The sequence below is a fragment of the Podarcis gaigeae genome, assembly GCF_964106915.1.
Source record: "Podarcis gaigeae genome assembly, chromosome: 7".
Classification (NCBI taxonomy): Eukaryota; Metazoa; Chordata; class Lepidosauria; order Squamata; family Lacertidae; genus Podarcis; species Podarcis gaigeae.
The window spans coordinates 45,410,360-45,422,592 of record NC_139683.1 but is presented as its reverse complement, the minus strand read 5'-3'; the positions used below and the strand labels follow the sequence as shown (position 1 = coordinate 45,422,592).

The window sequence follows — 12,233 nt, the reverse complement described above, 5'->3', positions numbered from 1 at the left end:
AACAGCAATTTAAATCAAGGGAACAAGACATTTGAGATGACCAAGATGAAGGACCTTGTACTTGGTACAGCACTTCAAGGAAAAGTGTTGTACCAAGTATAGGATACTTCATCTTATTCATCCCAAAACCTCTGACTGAAATAATACATGCTTGAAATAATACATGCATATGTTTTTTAAAGAGACATGAATAATGAAGGTGAAATGACACAAGAGAGATATTTTGAGACATTTCTCCAGACTATTTGCAGGATGACTTTTGCCATTTAAATCGGATACTTTGGATACTGTTTATCAGTGGAAAAACACATCAAATCAGTGCTGGTCATTCCTCATATCCACATGTTTAAGATGCTGATTGGAGGATCATCACAGGCAGCACAGCTGCTCTGTTGCTAATGTAGTCTTGGTGATCCCTAGGAGGCCAAAAAGCCTGTTGGGAAACTACAAATGTATCCCATTAGTCAATGCAGTCATACTAGTTCTGATCATTTAAGGGGGGGAAGCAGGCCATTGCTTGGGTAGCTGAAGAAGTCAAGCCATATTCAGAACTGGGCGGGCAGTGCAGAATTGATGCAGAACCCATTCTTCCCTAGCAACTGCTTCAGAGGACAGCTAGCCTTCCACTTGAGACCTGGGGTCATAGGAAACATCCAGTGCAACCATCATGCTAAAGCTGAAAGCAGTATTTGTTTCACATGTAGCTGGATGTAAATCAAAGAAAAAATATTTTTTAAGGGAAAGAGGGAAACTCTTTGTTTCCAGTTTGACATTTCTGTGTCGTTTCCTCTTTGCACTTTTGCCCATGAAAGAAAATGTTAGCTAAGCATCTTTTCTTAACATCATCAAAGCAAGGAAAATGACTGGTATCTTTAAAAAAAAAAAAAGCTGTCTGTTGCAACTGATGTTGATTGTCCATAATTTGATTTTGTGGAAATTAAGCTGCATGAAATTGCTTAGCCGTGAAATCTAATTATAATTTTTCCATCCTAAAAAAGGCATAGGTATTGGGCTTACCCTTTTGCAATTTGTATCATAGAAACACAATTATAAAGTTTTGCATAAATGACCAACTGAAGAAAACTGGGACATGGTGTACAGATTCTGTTTCTTTGCAAAATAATGATATTATGTATGCTTTGTTCTCTGTGTCAGGCAGTGAGTTACTGTTACACAGATGTCACTCCCTTGCTGTAGATCTGATCTTTCATGATCACAAAGTTTTAAATAACTCTGCTATCCAAATAAGTTGGTGTTACATTTTCCATTTTTAAAAAACACATTTCATCCAATTGCATTTGAAATGAACTGGGTGGGGGGGTGTTGCAACATATGGAAATCAGATAACTTTGTTACTGGCTTTCCCTTCTGATGTAAATTAAAGGAGAGCCAAAGTGAATGTTCTCTTATGCAGTGGTACCTCGGTCAACAAACAGCCCTGTTAACGAACTATTTGGTGAACAAACTCTGCAAAACCGGAAGTAGGTGTTCCGGTTAGTGAACTTTGCCTCGGAAGCCAAACGGAAGCCGAACAGTGGAAGGGCACCGGCGGCAGGAGGCCTCAGTAGGGAAAGCGTGCCTCGGTTTAAGAACACTTTGGCTTAAGAATGGACTTCCAGAACGAATTAAGTTCGTGAACTGAGGTACCACTGTATTTAACAAAAGTCATTTAATAGTCAAGGCAGCCATAAAGTCAGTCTTTCATATAAGATTTCATTAATTTCCTAGATGTTGATCATATAGGGCATTTGTCAATACAGTGGTACCTTGGAAGTTGAACAGAATCCGTTCCGGAAGTCTGTGCGACTTTCAAAACATTTGGGAACCAAGGCGCGGCTTCCTGCAGCCAATTGGACGCCGTGGAAGTTGCGTCAGATATTTGGGTTCCAAAGAATGTTCAAAAACTGGAACGATCACTTCCAGTTTTCGATCGTTCAGGAGCCAAAACATTCAACTCCCAAGGCGTTTGAAAACCAAGGTACAACTGTACATGCCAGGTTGAGTCATAGAAGCTGTCAAGTTGGAGGGAGGAGTCCAAGAGAAGGGGGTTAAGTTGGGAGTTAGACTAGGAGTTTGAGTCAGGAAGTCAAACGAGGGAATAAGCCAAGAGACAGCCTGAGTGGGCCTAGCTACTTCAGGTTCTACTTCAGGGTCATCGCTTAGGTAACTGTACCCAGAGCTGTGGGTTCTAACTCCTTAGCTTCTGACAGCATGCAAAAGATCCCCCCCAGACCCACAATGCACTGCATTTCTACCACATTATCATTCTTCCTTGGCCATAGTAACATATTTTCAAACATCCACATTCAGTTCTTTCCTTGCTTAGCTGTTCTTTTTCTCGTGTCACCTTTTTTCCTTATTTTATCCTACATAGCACAACACAGCCGGTGTAAACTGTGAGAAATGCTTGAAGGGCTTCTACCGTCCTTATGGTGTTCCAGTGACAGCAACATATGGATGTATACGTATGTTCTTTCCCTCTTGCTTCCCCCCCCTACTGATTTCCACCCGGATGCAGTGCATCCCATTTTGCTCCTTGAGGCAAAGCAGGAATATGCTGCCCCGCTAGCATCCTGCCTCCCCGCAAGTCTCTCTTCCCTGGTGCTGCATGGTGGCACCTGTGAAGTGCAAGCAGTGGCACTGGCTTCCAGCGAAATCATGCTGAAATCTTGTGAGATGCCGCTGGAAATGGTGCTGCTGGCAGCGGTGCGTTTCTTCTGTCAGCGGGGGGCCCTGGCGGTGGTGGGGGAGGGGCTTTCACTGCTCGAGGTGGCTGCCTCACCCCACCTCACGAGGAGGCTTACCTTGTTTCCACTCTACCTTCCAATTTCATAGGAAAATGGGAAGTTAATGCCAATATATTTTAGAATGTGAAGTCAGTATATTTCTACTGCCCTAGAGTTTCTCTGATTCTAAGCGTAGTTCACTTTGCAAGAACAGCTTCTCCCTGCCATGCAAACCATAAAGGTACAGGAACCTTTTTATTTATTTTTTGCTATATGTGCTTGAGAAATGCTCAGATAGATTTTGCCCGTGTCATGTTCTTGTGTTTTTGGTGTGAGACCAAAAGAGGTAATACTGATGCACCAGCTGTGACTGCTGCTGGAGAATGATAGATCAGTAATTGCTTGCCATGCTTAAAGAACGTCCCAGACAAACTTACTGAAATACATTGTATGTGGAATAGCCCCTGAAACCCTCTCAGAAACTTTACTTGGCTCCAAATGCTGCTGTTAGGAAATTTGGCAATGTATGTCAAGGATTGAGATATAGGAACTGTTGAGTTGGAGTCTGTTGAACGGAATACATCTCTTCAGTTACTGTATTAAGTATTGTAAAGCCATTTCATGGGACAACCCGCTGCTGTTCCTTCCTTAGGGCAATTCAAAAGGCTGATGCACTTATTTTTAAGGCCTTTGGGACCTGGGTACAGGAAGGACTGCCTACCCTCGCATGAACTTACCCAAATGTTCAGATAGTCTTTGGGACTCCTTCTTAGGGTTTTCCCATCTTTGGGGGTCAGGATGGTGTCAGACCAGAGAGACAAGCTTTCTCAGAAAGGAACACCAGTCACCAAATAGCTTATCTTTTTTGGCACCGAGCAAATATATCTTTAATTAGGTAAAGGTAAAGGTAAAGGGACCCCTGACCATTAGGTCCAGTCATGGCCAACTCTGGGGTTGCGGCGCTCATCTTGCTTTATTGGCCGAGGTAGCTGGCGTACAGCTTCCGGGTCATGTGGCCAGCATGACTAAGCCGCTTCTGGCAAACCAGAGCAGCGCACGGAAACACTGTTTACCTTCCTGCTGGAGTAGTACCTATTTATCTACTTGCACTTTGACGTGCTTTCGAACTGAAAGGTTGGCAGGAGCAGGGACCGAACAACGGGAGCTCACCCCGTTGCAGGGATTTGAACCGCCGACCTTTTGATCGGCAAGTCCTACGCTCTGTGGTTTAACCCACAGTGCCACCCACGTCCCTTATATTTTTAATTAGGCCCCTTAAAAAACTGCTCAGATTGGCTTTGGTGCTATTTCTTTGCCATTTTAGCCATCTTTTTAAGCAATTCTTTACTTCAGTTTTAAAAAACATTTTGCTGTAAGTTGCAATAGAAGTGGTAACATTGAAGGTGGGGCATAACTGCCTAAATAAATAAAAGCAATAATAACGCTCAGAAACTGGGACCCAGGATAATTGGGATACTAGAAAGCAATTTGACAGGCAAGTAGGATCTTCCCGCTCCCCCGCGTGAGCCTACGAGGGACATATATTGAGAAAAATCAACCTAAGCTGTTGCTGCCAGGAAAGTATCATACTGTATTGACTGAAGAGGTAAAGTTCTCACAGCACTTTAAAGATGGAAAGGATTATTGCAACAGTGCTATCTAAACCAGGAAGTAGCCAAAGTGCAGTGGGCATTCCTTTAATTTTAATAGGAAGTAAATAAATTCAAGCTGGAGAAAGATTTGGGACTGATATTGTTTTATATACAGCCTGCAGCTGTAACTCAGAACATTCTGATGGCTGTGAGGAAGGATCTGGTCGCTGTTACTGCAAGTTGAATTATCAGGGTGAGACCTGTGACCGGTGCGCTGAAGGATACCATAGCTTCCCCTTCTGCTATGGTGAGTATCCATATATCAACACACAGTTCTGCATTTTTGTCCTGTCTCATTAAATATCCCGCCCCCACACACATGCATTTGTTCCCATCATATTTCCCCAAAAGTCACCAGTAAGTAAAAGTTATACTGCAAAAAAAGACAAGGAAATAAATATTCTGCGTTTCGCAATGAAACATAGATGGAAGCAGCCGTCATAAATGTGAGATAAAGCTGAATTCTACTAACAAAACATGTTGTTATATATCTCTGTGACTGGTTGGCTCAAGGGTTGGGAAGCAGACATCTGCAACTTCTATTTTTAAACATGTTTTCTCTGGCTGAGTGTTTCTGCCCCTCCCCAACCCTGTTTTCTTTGTTTCCATTCCAATACTGCGTAATATTTCAGTTGTGTTTCAGGCTACCGTTACTTATAGAACACAGCCCTTAGAAAATAATGAGATGATGATGATCATAATGATGATGTGCGATTAACCCCAAGGTCACAGGGCAGCGTACAACAATTTAAAACACAACATTAAAAACAGTTGAAAACAATTTACAATCAGACAAATAGGATGGGTCCTAAAAATATACATCTTAGTCTAGTGTCAAAGGTCATGATATATAGAATTCTCTTTCTAAAGCTGCAAGATGTCTACATACCTAAACATGACGGGGCGGGGGGGTGGATGGTTTGCAGAAAAATGCAGAAAATAGCTAGGGGAAAGGAAACAGGTGGCCATTGAAACATTCCAAAGGTCTACCAGCACAAGGGAAATCCCTTTTAAATGCATCATTTCACTCAGTTCTCTGTAACAGAGGAAGGTGAGGAGGAAGGATGAAGCACAGGGTGGATTGGGGTGAAATAAAGAGTGGAGAAGAAGAGAACTGGGAGAAGAAGAGCAAGGGGTTGATTGCAAGAGAAGCTGATCCAGGGAGAGATGTGGGCAAAAGAGGGTGTCATGAGTCCCTTAGGGCAGTGTTCCCCAACCTTGGGCCTCCAGCTGTTTTTGGACTACAACTCCATCATCCCTCACTAGCAAGACCAGTGGTCAAGGATGATGGGAATTGTAGTCCAAAAACAGCTGGAGGCCCAAGGTTGGGGAACACTGCCTTAGGGCAGTGTTTCCCAACCTTGTGCCTCCAGATGTTTTTGGCCTACAACTCCCATCATCCCTAGCTAGCAAGACCAGTGGTCAGGGATGATGGGAGTTGTAGGCCAAAAACATCTGGAGGCACAAGGTTGGGAAACACTGCCTTAGGGTATCATGGAGGGAGTGGTCAGACATGGAGGAAGAGTTGGAGGGGCTTGAAGAATGGGCACTAGAAGACCTCAGGGAGGGTCCCTATGATCATCATTAATTCTGGGGCACAAAATGTGTCTGAATTTCAAGGAGGGACACAGCATCTTGGGGGACACTGGGGAGGGCCCAAGTAGATGGATGGAGGAGCCTTCTACTCTTCTCCCTCAAGAGATGCCTAGTCCTTTGGTGGTTCGTCCTGTCACTCAAGACTCCACCCACTTCTGGGGAGGTGGCTAGCAGTAAGTCTGATGCCATGTTAGCTGTGTCTCTGCCTCTGTCACCTTGGAACAAGGCCAGCCCACCTCAAGTAGTGCCTACTTGCTTGCCAAGTCTCAGGACTCCAGCTGCTGCTTGCCACTAAGGGCATGTTGCTTGTTGCATCAATGCCTTAGCTGGCACATAGCCCTATATTTAACCTTCCATGTACCTGCAGATTCCTGTGACCTGTAATACGCCTCATGCATTGATCCAATCTGAAAATGAAAGCCTTTGGCAGAACCAGTTGTGAGCTCAAGTTCTTCTTCAGATGGGGAGGGCCAGGACAGGGCATTGATCTGAGCAAGGGTAGGGGAAGTAAGCGAGAGGAATGCTTTGGGTGAGGGAAGGGGAAGAAGAAGATTTGGGTAAGGAAGAACGTAAGGCCAAGAGAGGTACTGGAGGGTGGGGAGAAGAGAGGTAAAGATGACGTGTCAGGAGGGGGATTTGGGAGGAGGAAGAATGACAAAGAATGTTGACAAGTGAGGAGCCCGAGTTAGTCAAAAGAAAAAAGGAAGGTAAGAAGCAAAAGATTTTGTTTTCAGCCATTGCCCCACCTTCCTAATCCCAACAAGTCTATGCAGCTCCATGCATGTAATATCTGGGAAGGGCTGTAGCTCAATGACAGAGTTATCTGCTTTACATGCAGAAAGTCCCAGGTTCAGTTGTTGGCATCTTCAGATAGGACTGAGAATGTCTCCTATCTGCCACCCTGGAGAGATGCTGGAGAGTGTAGACAATTGTGAGCTATGAACCAGTGGTCTGGTTCTGAGTAAGGCAGCTTCCTATATTACCGTATTTTTCGCTCCGTAAGGTGCACCAGACCATAAGGCGCACCTAATTTTTAGAGGGGGGAAATCAAGAAAAAAAATATTATTCCCCCCCCCCAGCCCCAAAGAGCAAAGAAGCCAAGACAGCGAGCAAGATCCATCCTCTTTAGCTGTGCGCAACCTCTCCAGCTGGGAGAGGCTGTGCACGGCTAAAGAAGCCAAGACAGCAAGCGCGATCCATCCCACTCGCTGTCTTGGCTTCTTTAGCCTTGCGCAGCCCCTCCGACCGGGAGAGGTTGCGCGCGGCTATTGCAGAAGCCAAGACAGTGAGCGGGATGGATCACGCTTGCTGTCTTGGCTTCTTTAGCCGTGCACAGCCACTCCGGCCATGAGAGGCTGCACGCAGCTATGACAATTCCCCCACCCCCTGCAAAAGCCCACAGGAGCCGTGCACCCTTTAAGGAGCCCGCGGCTCCTGCGGGCTTTTCTACGAGGAGGGAGAAGGGACTGACTGGCCATGTCAGTCCCTTCTCCCTCCTGGGGAAAAGCCCGCAAGAGCTGCACTGAGCTTGTGTGCGGCTCTTGGTGGCTTTTCCTGCCTGCTTCCCCCCTGCATTCGCTCCATAAGATGCACACACATTTCCCCTTACTTTTTAGGAGGGAAAAAGTGTGTCTTATGGAGCGAAAAATACGGTGTATTAGAGGAAGGGGTGAGACACAGTGAAAAACTCTCTGCCAGCCCGGATGCACCAACTCACATCCCTCCCCCATGTCTTCTGGAATTGTCTCAAGTAATTGTCATGATTCATTTTATTATTGTTGTATTAAATTTGTATACCGCCCTTCACCCAAAGGTTACAAGGTGATTCACAACACAAAATTCATAATAAGAACAAGGACAAGGACAAAATAAACCCATAACCACCACCCCAAACACATTTAAAAGGTCATAGAATGTTAATCAGCCAAAGGCCATGTTGAAGAGGAAAGTTTTTCCCTGGCACCTAAAGACGCAGCATAATGAAGGTGTCAGCTGAATGTCCCTGGGGAGAGCATTCCACAAATGGGGAGCCACTGCAGAAAAGGCCCACTCTCATGTTGCCATCCTCCGGACCTCTTGTAGAAGAGGCCCACGAAGAAGGCTTTATGATGATCACAGGGTCTGGGTCAATTCATATGGGGACAGGTGGTCCTTGAGATAATGCGATCCTGAGCCATTGTATCATATTTATGAAATTATAAGTAATTGTTTTAAACTGTGAAGCACATTGAGTGCTTTGGGTAGAAGAGCGGTGTATAAATGTAGTAAGTAAGTAAAATGTACTAGGTATTTTCTGAAAGTCGTCTTCTTTTCCTCCCCTCTTGAAAGGGAATCCTGTTTATCCTGTTACTCCAAGTCCAGAAGACCCTTCAGCTGGTCATATAGCTGGCAAGTGATCTTTTTCTGTTGTGTTTGCATTTTTATAATTTAATGACCCAGTATCCATCACGGGCACAATCCCGATAAATATAGTTAATCTGAGGGTGGGTTTGCTCAAATAGCATATGAGTTTTTCTTTCTGAGGCTGGTTTGCATGTTGATGTTCAGAAATTGTTAGTATGAATGTGCTTCGTCTTTGGATTAAAACCTGTGAGTGCCTTCCTCCTTTGGTTGGTGTCCTTTTTCTCTCTTACTGCCACCTCATTTTCTCCCTCTCTTTATGCCACCCACTATTCTCCTTTCTCTTTGCCTCATTCTTCTTTTCCACTCCGCACACTGCCCAGAGAGGGACTGATTGCTCTGTCCGTCCTCTGGCAGCTTGCTTGACTTCTGTGCTGGGATGAGAGAAAGAGGCTTCAACGCCTCAATCTTATGCATACTTACTCAGGAGTATAATCCCAAGTAAGTATGCATAGGATTGAGGCCTTGAGCTCAGTGGGGCCTTGTCACTTAAGCCCAGTGGGGCTTACTTTGAGTAATGCATGTTTTTAAAGGATTCCTCCAAAGAATCCTAGTTTATAAGGGTGTTGAGGGTTGTTAGAGGATTCCACAGAGCTACAATTCCCAGCCCCCTTAACAAGCTCCAGTCCCCGGATTTCATTGGAGAAAACCATGGCTGTCAAAATGGTATAAGAGTGCTTTAAATGTATGGTGTGGACATGACCAAAGGCAGACAGTGCATCACAATGATTCACTTCATTCTCCGTTGAGAGAAGGAACCCATGTTTTGCATGCAAAAAGTCCCAGGTTCAATCCCTGACATTTCCATTAAAAAAAAGAGTCAGGTAGCAGGGTGATGTGAAAGATCTCTGCCTGAGATGCTGGAGAGCCACTACCAATCAGAATAAACAACACTGCATAGCTTCTTACATTTGAACAATGCCAACATTTGGAACTGTACGTGCTTGTTTTAAAAGCTTAATAAATACTACTTTTTAAAAAAGAAGAGAAAAATAGGTTTAATACGTGTGTGTATGTCCACTTACAAAGTAAGTTGACTTCTGCTGGTCAAGAATTCATCCATCACAAGACCTGTCTGTTTCTTAGCATTGAAAATCTTTTACTTAGAGCTTCCTGGCTTCCTCAGTTCCTGCAGCTGGAAATGAGCAAGGCAGGGCTTATCCTTTAATAACATTCTTTAGCAACTAATAGATTTGCTACATTTGAGGGTTTCCTTTGCTTGTTCTGTTAATTCCACGGCGTCATTCTGTCTTTCTGCATTAGGAGGCTGCAAGCCAGGATTTTTTGGGCCACGTTGTCAATGTAAGTTCTACGATTCTGATTCTGCTGACAGATGCCAAAATCAAATGCAATGCAATTTTAACCCCCCCCCCATCCAAATACGTTTGAATTTCAAGACTATTAACTTGTTAAAAATGTCCCTAGCTTGCCAGTGCCATGGCTCAGGTGCATTAGGTGATCGTGAATGCGACAGGCAAACAGGACAGTGCCAATGCCGTGAAGGATTTCAAGGAATTGCCTGTGATAGCTGTGCTGTAGGCTATTTCCATTACCCTTTCTGTCAAAGTAAGTAATCATAGTTTTGGCTTATTTTTATACAGTATTTGTGTTGCGTTTTTGTTAGCCACCTTGGGAACTTATTAGATCACAGATAGGGGACCTGCGGTCCCCCCGATGTTGCCCATAATCTCTGATCCTTGGCCATGCTGCCTGGGGATGATGGGAGTTGGAGTCTAACAACCTCGGGAAGGCCACATGTTCCATATCTGTCTTAAAAAAAATCAGACAATGAAGAAAAAATAAATATCACTTCCAACAGGCTTGGGGAAGGAGCATGTTGACCTAGTTATGGGACTTGTGAGTGTTCAGTGCAGTTCAAGTTAATCAGATTTCCACAGTGGCATAAATAATTAGCTTTCTTTAGAATCAACTATTTTATGACCTGCATGTCAAACTGTGAACTAGCAAATGGTGGGAGGGGTGATAATTTTCACTACAATCCTGGAGGTAATTTAGCTTCTGACGTGTGTGAAGTGTGTTGCTTCTATCAGAAGCACTTCTGAAAGTGCCCTGTCTTCCCCTGGCAGTGTGCGAGTGCAATTTAGCTGGCACCCTCCCTGAAATATGTGACTTCCTTGGAAGATGCCTTTGCCGTGTTGGCGTAGATGGCTTTCAGTGCAACGCCTGCCAGCCTGGATACTATTCCTTCCCCTTCTGTCAAGGTAAAATAAACAAATAAATAAATCTAAATGCATTGATCTGGTCAGGGGGACATCAAACTTGAAAATGCGTACAGTCGTGTGTTCCTTTTGGATTGCTGATTTAAATTTGTTGAAAGAGCTGAAGGCTGTCCCAGTGTTCTATAAAATGACATGTTGGCTGGGGGTGGGGGGAAAGAGAGATGGGAAAACCCTCTAGGCTGCATCCTTATGTTTTGAGAATTGGGAGGGAAGCATATTGAGATATTAGAAACAGCCTTACACCGAGTAAAGCAGTGGGTCCTTTAGGCTGCAATCCTATACACACCTGGGAGTAAGTCCCACTGAATTCAATGGGGCTTACTCAATGGGGCTTACTTTTGAATAGAGTTGTATAGGATTGCAGTGTTAGGTGCTATCCACTCTCATTGGCAGGCACTCTCCAGGGTCTCAGTCAAGGTTTCCCCCAGCATGTCAGCTAAGATCCTGTAACTAAAGAGGCTAGGAGTTGCACCTGGAACTGCAAAGCATGTGTTGTGCCACTGTACTGTATGGCTAAGGACCCCTGGATGGTAAAGTCCAGTCAAAGGCGACTATGGTGTTGCGGCGCTCATCTTGCTTTCAGGCCAAGGGAGCTGGCGTTTGTCCACAGACAGCTTTCTGGGTCATGTGGCCAGCATGACTAAACTGCTTCTGTTGCAATGGAACACGGTGATGGAAACCAGAGCTCATGGAAACACCGTTTACCTTCCCACTGTAGCGGTACCTATTTATCTACCTGCACTGGTGTGCTTTCGAACTGCTAGGTTGGCAGGAGCTGGGACAGAGCAACGGGAGCTCAACCCGTTGCGGGGATTCGAACTGCCAACCTTCTGACCCGCAAGCTCAAGAGGCTCAGTGGTTTAGACCACAGCACCACCTGCATCCCGCTAAGCAATTGCTGTACTATAATTCCTCCCCATACATTATGTGTTGCGGTGTCAAGATGCAATGTGTCACATGACTGCGTGACAGTTTCTTCTTATCACATGACCCAGTAATTGGAAAGTGATGGAAAATAAAGGCAAAATAAAATATAAACAGCACTATGTTCACAGGAGTGCAGAATGCTTGCCCCTTCCTGAATGTGACAATGGAAAATATTATGGACTTTGAAAAAGTTCTCCACTTATTGCAAAATGCTGGATTGAGACGACACAGCAAAAGAGTTTGATATTGCTGGACCGGGAAGACATACAAATGATTTAATGAAAACCATAACTTATATCCTTCAGTTGGCATGGAAGAATGTTTCATTGGAAATGAGTCACTTCATAGCTTTGTTAAGAAAATGTACCTCAAATTGGCTTGGTTGACATGTTGAGCTTTAAAAAGTTGACATGAGGCCCAGGTGAGAGGGGCTCACAAAAGGCAGCCAAAGAAAGGAAAACATCTTATGAAAGCTAAATAGATTGGAAGGAAATGTTAAAATCCCAAAATATAAGAGTTGAGATTTATGTGGGAGACATAAAATCCATAGCCATTAAAATTGATGAAAGACTCTCCATTATATTGATTTAAGTGGAGCCATTTTTATTTCAAAATTCTCAGAAAACTAATTTGACAGTGCAAGAGCCCTTACTAAAGCAACTGAAGTACTGGGGAGGGGGGGGGAGAGAATG

General features: G+C 44.3%; 1 protein-coding gene across 2 annotated transcripts in view; it reads left to right on the top strand.

Moving 5' to 3' along the window:
• The window catches only part of LAMA3 (laminin subunit alpha 3), a 132,649-nt gene that overhangs the window by 24,256 nt on the left and 96,160 nt on the right, over window positions 1–12,233 (top strand). Inside the window, exons 9-14 of one of the 2 annotated variants that reach the window (XM_083748163.1) lie at window positions 2,375–2,465; window positions 4,494–4,625; window positions 8,303–8,362; window positions 9,638–9,676; window positions 9,800–9,940; window positions 10,462–10,596. In XM_083748163.1, coding sequence (XP_083604289.1) covers window positions 2,375–2,465; window positions 4,494–4,625; window positions 8,303–8,362; window positions 9,638–9,676; window positions 9,800–9,940; window positions 10,462–10,596 — 598 coding nt within the window. The remainder of the gene's footprint in view (window positions 1–2,374; window positions 2,466–4,493; window positions 4,626–8,302; window positions 8,363–9,637; window positions 9,677–9,799; window positions 9,941–10,461; window positions 10,597–12,233) is intronic. The other variant, XM_083748164.1, reaches the window with a different exon arrangement.